Source organism: Chiloscyllium plagiosum, chromosome 7 (assembly GCF_004010195.1).
Source record: "Chiloscyllium plagiosum isolate BGI_BamShark_2017 chromosome 7, ASM401019v2, whole genome shotgun sequence".
NCBI classification, from domain to species: Eukaryota; Metazoa; Chordata; class Chondrichthyes; order Orectolobiformes; family Hemiscylliidae; genus Chiloscyllium; species Chiloscyllium plagiosum.
The window spans coordinates 51,032,211-51,038,583 of record NC_057716.1 but is presented as its reverse complement, the minus strand read 5'-3'; the positions used below and the strand labels follow the sequence as shown (position 1 = coordinate 51,038,583).

Sequence of the window (6,373 nt, the reverse complement as noted above, 5' to 3'; positions counted from 1 at the left end):
AGTTTTCCTCTGTCACAGTGGACAGTATTGACATTTCAAAAAGAAAAGCAACAGTATTCTGTTATCTTTACTTATTTAACAACTATATAATAAGTAATGTTCACCTAAAACATGGTGCAATTTTTAAGCACACTAAATGACAGTGAGAAAATAAGCTCCTATTCTTTTGGTTGGGGATTGGGCTAAAGATTTGACGGACACAGATGTTATCTACTGAAAGTTGCTGGAATACACAACGGAGACTCTTGGGTTCAGTGTTAAAAGCCATAAATACAGAATTTAGTTTAGTCAAATTAAGTCACCCTTGCTACTTTGCTCATTTTTGTACAATTTTAAAAAACATGTCAGAAAAAAATTGTAATTGGCTAAATGCTGGTTATATTTTTCTATGCGTGGGTGAAAGCATATTTAATGTCATTTGTTATTGGCAGGTAGGTGACATGTTCTATGGAGTTTAGCACAACACAAAGATCCATTGAGATCAAAGGAGTAAAAGCACCATGACGTCTCTTAGTGACTTGGCATGAATTTTGACTTGCTCGATAAACAGTTGTGAAGACACAGACCTTTTTTTGTAGGCAGACTACTAGTTACATTCTTATTCGTATGTAGATCTTCCAACTTTTTCATTTAGTATGCAAATATTCTAGCAAGATTTATTACGTGGAATTTATTACACAAGAAACCACATTTGACACTTGAGATTACTATTTAGCTGTCATTGTATCTTGCAATTTGCATTAGAGGGCGCTGCTGAGAGACATGGTGAGCTGGTGATTAAGGGCAAACACTGACCATTGCAACTATGCAGAGCACTTTTTAGGCCATTTTAAAAATGATTGCATCGCATACGGAGATTATTGGTCGTCTTCGTGTAAACTAGGCATGCTACAAAGTTATTCACGTACAAAATATTTGAAAAAACACTAAGGGAAAACAAAGAATATATTCCTTACCGAAAAAATAAGTTTCACCCTAATAGGTACACAATGACAGATCAGTTGTCAGAAACCTTCGTTGAACTTCGTTGAACTTTGAGAACGGAAAATCAACTTGTTTTGACTGTATTTTGAAGTTGTAATATTTGTTAGACATGGAATTATGTTTTCAAATATGTACTTGTGAACCACTTATCAAAGATTTAAAAAGGTAGGTGGGTGGCTGGAGGTTTACACCCTTGTTGGGGGGGGGGGGGGCGCGGGAGGAAGGAGTGGGGGAGGGCAGAAGTCGGAGGGTCACTAGAGCTTGTGAAGTAGCAATAAAAAGGGTGCAATGCACAACCTCCTGCCTCTGTTACTGACGGTGAAGTGTTATCTGAAGTGGATTTAATTTACAACTTCCTCTGCTTTAGTTGAGTAATCTATACAGTCATAAAGTCCTATAAAGACAAAGATAAAGCGAGCCTTACAAGAGAAAACCTCATTTGTTTAACTAAGGATTTATCCCGAAACGGTCAATAAAATGAATAGCAGAATGACATAATAGAGACAAGGAAATGGAAATCGAGATCAAAAGACACTGACAAATGAAGAAGTTCACAACTCATACAAGGCCCACGTGTTACATTAAGTTTCCAAGTAGTAGTAACTTGGTCACCATAAAAACTGGATAGTAACACTTTTGATATTGTGCATTTACCTGAAAGTGCGGATTATTTTAGGTGTACTAAACTGGATCAGACAATTTCACATCGGCAACAAGCATTTTTACTTACTTGAACATGAAACAGTTCGCAAACACAAACTTAATTCAGTTTTCTGTAAAACATCTCATGTAACCATACTTAGGCGGAAAGGATTTTTAATATATTCAGTTACCTGTCATTGAATAACCTTAATCATCACGTTAAACTTCATAAAGTTATGAATATGTTGCCATTCTCTTTACACGATACGACTTCTGCTCACATAGAACTTTAGTAGAAGTAACTTCTCAGACACCATCAATGCAATCCAGCAGTAAAAACGTGGTTACAGACAATATGGCTGATCATGTCCAACCTATACAATTCTGTCTAAAAATCCGTTTTAATTGTATTAATAATCACTGCGTTTCTCATAAAGTTCACGTTAATCTGCTGACAGCTCTTCAGTGTAGCCAAAAGCAAATTATATTCGATGTTGGTCATTTTTCGATATTAAACAGAGATGGACGATTTAACCGCATATGGTTTTCTCCATAATGCGACTCTTAAAAGGCAAATTGCAAAGCCAATTAAACCTATGCATCCTTGTCACATTTAGACCAGCAAGCTTCCTGTAAAAGGGAAATCAATAATTTTAAAGTTAAATAGAAGTATTATAGGGGAAACATAGATGCGTGTAAAGTTGAAAGAAAAGTAAACTTTAGTTTAAAAATATTGCATTAATCCTTCAAACTACTTATCTAAGCGTAAAGATTACTGGCAAATCTTAAGTTTAGCTTCCATAGATTTCATGCAGTTACCCTGCTTTCTTCCTGCGCCTAACTGGGGTTACTTTTTCCTCAAGAATCAACAATAAAAACTGAAATCTTAAAACTCTTGGCCTCCACACGTTATAACCTATTGAGTAAATAGTGCCACAGAAGGTAGACATTGTGCGCCTATTTGAAGGATCTTTAAACAATGACTGATACATCCAGTGATGAATAAATGTGCACCTCATTTAAGTGGATGACAATTTCATTTTACTACTAGACCAGGTATTTATTGTGTAATCTCCATATGCAAAATTGCACAGCATTTGAATAGTAGTGCAAATTAAATTAGGCTGTGATTCAAAAAAGATTTTTGTTTAACAACCTCACACTTTAACTATTGAGCATTAACTTGGTGAGGAAAATGCGAATATTTTCATTTGTCCAACCCATAGACAAAAAAAAAGTTTTGCTTACCTTGAAAGTTATAGCCGTGAGCAAGACTAGACCCATATATAAAACATTCACTAAATCCATAACCAACTATTTAAACCCAGTGTTTCCCCAAGTTAATACGGTTGTTCCAATTGACATTCTGTAATCAAAACTTGAATCATAGCCCTGGATAAACAATTTTCCATTTTTTGACTCGTGAACAGCTTCAAAGGAAATATAAACGCAAATGTGAGCTATGTAAAAATGGATATGATGTGTAAAATTACTTAAAATGAATCTGTTCAGAATACAAAACGCCTGTGCACACTGCCTATGCTTAAAAATATCAGGTTTTAGGATTTTCACCCTTTGAGAACACGTTCATAAAAATAACTTCGCGCACCCTGAATAAATCCTGTTGATATGAAACTCTTTTAAAGTGCAAAGACAAGAAAAGATCAAGTCAGACTGACCCAGCAGGGAGTAGTTTAATTTAAGCCAAACGGACTTTTTTTTATTTTCACACAGTAAAAGGTCGTTTCAGTTTACAAGAGTGTGGAGTTTAAAAAGCATGCTAGAACTCCCCATTGAGCTTGGATAAAGGCAAAACACTTTCATTCAAATCAAAGCTATTAAATACTCTATGCACAGCAGTTCTTATCTTTCACCGAAGACGCCGTTGAAATCCTCAAGTTAAAGAACTTGTGTTATTTAACGTCCCTATAAATATATACAACTTCGTAACGAAGCATAGCGACCAATTGTGAAATTAATTGAAGCATGTTATTAGAAAGTATTTACAGAAATACCTTCCTTTCACTTAAAATATTCTTTTTTCAAGGATATTGCACCACCAAAAGCTATTAGTTGCATCAACAGCCCACACAGTCCTGTTCCAGTGCCCCACCCCCACTGTTCAGTTGTGTCCTGGCATAATCCCGTCTTCCCTTTTCACATTTTCCACGCTAAGTTTTGTTTTTTTGTTTTGGTGAGTTTTAACGTGCTTCGCCAGATGGTCGCTTCTCATAAATCTCTTGCCACATTCTGGGCAGGCGAACCGTTTCTCCCCAGTGTGAGTCCTCAGATGCCTCTGGAGCTCGTCTGATCGAGTGAAACTTTTGCCACAGAACAACCAGTTGCAGACGAAGGGCCTCTCGCCAGTGTGCCACCGCAGGTGAGCCTTCAGGTGAGACGTCTTGCCGTAAACCTTCCCGCACCCCGGAATGTGACAAATGTGCTGTTTCTTCTTGCCGGGCTCATCCCCGCTGCTCGAAGACTGGCAATTGGGACAGCGGCACCTTCTGCACCTCCTGGCAGTAGCCAGAGGAGATTTCGTGTGGAGAAGAGCCGCGATCTGGGTTTGATACTGGGCAAAGTCTGAGTGACCCAAAACCAAGGATCGTTGGAGAGGGAAACGATGAGGTGCAATAGATGAGGGGTGGCTTGCGCTGCTACTCTGCTGTATGCTCCACCACGGGATGTCCTCCACTTGGTTGGGTGACACATGCCTGTGTTGATGAGAAAGTAGAGGGGATCCAGCTGGGACAAAGCCTGACATTGCTGAACTGATAGGAGTCGGCGTACCATAGTTGACCGCAGGGACGTAGGTTGGCTGGCAGCTTGAAGCTAAGGTCTGCATTGATGAAGGCAACATTTTGACGGGGGAGAGCTCAAACGGGTACGACGGCTCTGCCGGCGGAGTTAGAGGAAGTTCATGAGACCCATAGGACGCCTGGATATGAGGCGGTAGCTGATGGACCTTCGGAGGAGTTAAAGTTAAACTGGAGTGGGATGAGATTCCCCCTGGGTTAGCCGGGATCTCGTTACTCCAAGGGTGAAAAATGCGGGACGGGGAACTCAGGGTTGGATCGTAAGGGACCTGAAAAAGATCAGTATGCGTTGACCCAGTCTGCCCGATTCGGTTGCATGTTGCAGCTAAGAGGGCCAGTGGAGACTGCTTGGCGGACTCCGGAGAAGAATTTGGCGTACGATCCTGAGTAGTGAAACAAGAGGGGGAAGAAAAAAGTAATCAATTGAAACTTAGCAGCAAGGAATCAAACTCTGTTCAAATCCTGATACAACTTTGTGTGGGAAGTACTTCGTATACGTTTCAAAACAAAAAAAAGACCCCCGTTCTGTTGTAACAAAACTTAATAAATGCTGAAAAGTACGAACCTGGAGAAAAGCTTGCAAAGAATCATTGCGTAGAACAGCCACAGCAGCCATTCCCTGTATAAATTGTTGAAAGGGAGACTCGATTCAAGGTTTCAAGTTGTACTAAAGGGAATCAGACGCATAGAGAGCTTTCTTTCCTCCTGCTGCTATTCGGCGATATCCTTGGAATATCTGTGGTGGAGGGATCACTTTCTTAGAATTTGATAAGACTTTGGTAGACCGCCAGCCAGTCAGGAGAAAGATTGATGGCTTTGAAGTTTGCCGCTGCCCAATCATCAAAGAATAGCGGGTCTTTCAGAAGGGAAACCAAATCCTTTGAATACACAAAGCTCCTATGGCGTGTTTGTTGGTATGTATAAAAGAACTGATTATTAGGGGGGATGGTAAAGGAGGAGATAAAGGCGGGACAATTAATGAAGTAATCACTATGTGGGAAATGTATATACACAAATAATTGGATTTACGTGATCAAAGCACGGCTGCCGCCAGGAGACCATTGCATTGGATGTTTAAGTCATATGATTTTTTTTGTAATTAAGGATTTGTTGCACAGCCCTAAGTGACAATATGCCTTTGTTATCTTCTTCAAATCTCTCCCAACATTATTGCGTAGATGACTTTTAGCAAATAAAAGCAATTGGAGATGAATCGGCCGACACGGCATCACGAACAGGATGGTTTTGCTTTGAGTCTGAAGGAGTTGCTTGCTGACTTGAGAAAAGTTTAATAACATTGCCGAGATATACAATATTAAAGACACGCTGTCGACCAAACATCTGAAAAGGAAGAACCCTTCAGAGAAATTTAAAGTACAATGCCACTTTTATCTGCGTTGGAACAGGAACATACACACCCCCTCGTCTCCAGTTTTATAAAGGTGTCATTGTACTGGAAATATATAACAAAGTGAATAACATCTCGCCGTTCATAACCATATTGTCAATAGACACATTAAACTACACAGTGCCTACCAGACATATTCAACACACCATAGTAAGTCCAAGTCATTTGCTTCAAGCCAACGGAAAGGATGATTTATTCCTGTACCAAATTTAACCCATTGTAGCGTCTGTGTTTCAATAGTTTAACTAAATGAAAGCAGTAAGTTTTAATACCACTGAATCAAAACAGTGTAACGGTAACGAAAAAAATGTATAACTCTCGAAAACTTTGTCCTGTTCGCTAAAATGGTCACTCTATTGGAACGGCAAAAGCGTGAAGTTTTGAGTCCCCGACTGGAGAGATCAGAGGCTGAATGTGAAGGCTGTTGATAGCTCTGTTAAGTCCCTTAAAGTGGTGGCAATGTGAAAGACTGCGGAGGCGGAGCAGCTCGGTTCAAGGAAAGTGGAAACAATTTCACTCTTCT

At 39.6% G+C, this 6,373-nt stretch overlaps 1 protein-coding gene across 1 annotated transcript; it reads right to left on the bottom strand.

The window, feature by feature from the left end:
- Positions 1 to 3,328: 3,328 nt before the first annotated feature.
- sp5a (Sp5 transcription factor a) lies at positions 3,329 to 5,588 on the bottom strand. The gene is made up of 2 exons (XM_043694573.1): positions 5,008 to 5,588; positions 3,329 to 4,825 (listed from the first exon to the last, which is right to left on the bottom strand). Exons 1-2 carry the CDS (start codon positions 5,056 to 5,058, stop codon positions 3,749 to 3,751), a joined length of 1,128 nt encoding a protein of 375 aa, XP_043550508.1. The 5' UTR covers positions 5,059 to 5,588; the 3' UTR covers positions 3,329 to 3,748.
- Positions 5,589 to 6,373: the final 785 nt, after the last annotated feature.

What these genes read in the sequence shown, in the direction of transcription:
- sp5a (XM_043694573.1), bottom strand. Translation starts at nt 5,058, where the DNA reads ATGGCTGCTGTGGCTGTTCTACGCAATGATTCTTTGCAAGCTTTTCTC. An exon ending in CTTTGCAAGCTTTTCTCCAG is followed by an intron (nt 4,826 to 5,007) that starts GTTCGTACTTTT and finishes TTCACTACTCAG; the next exon opens with GATCGTACGCCAAATTCTTC.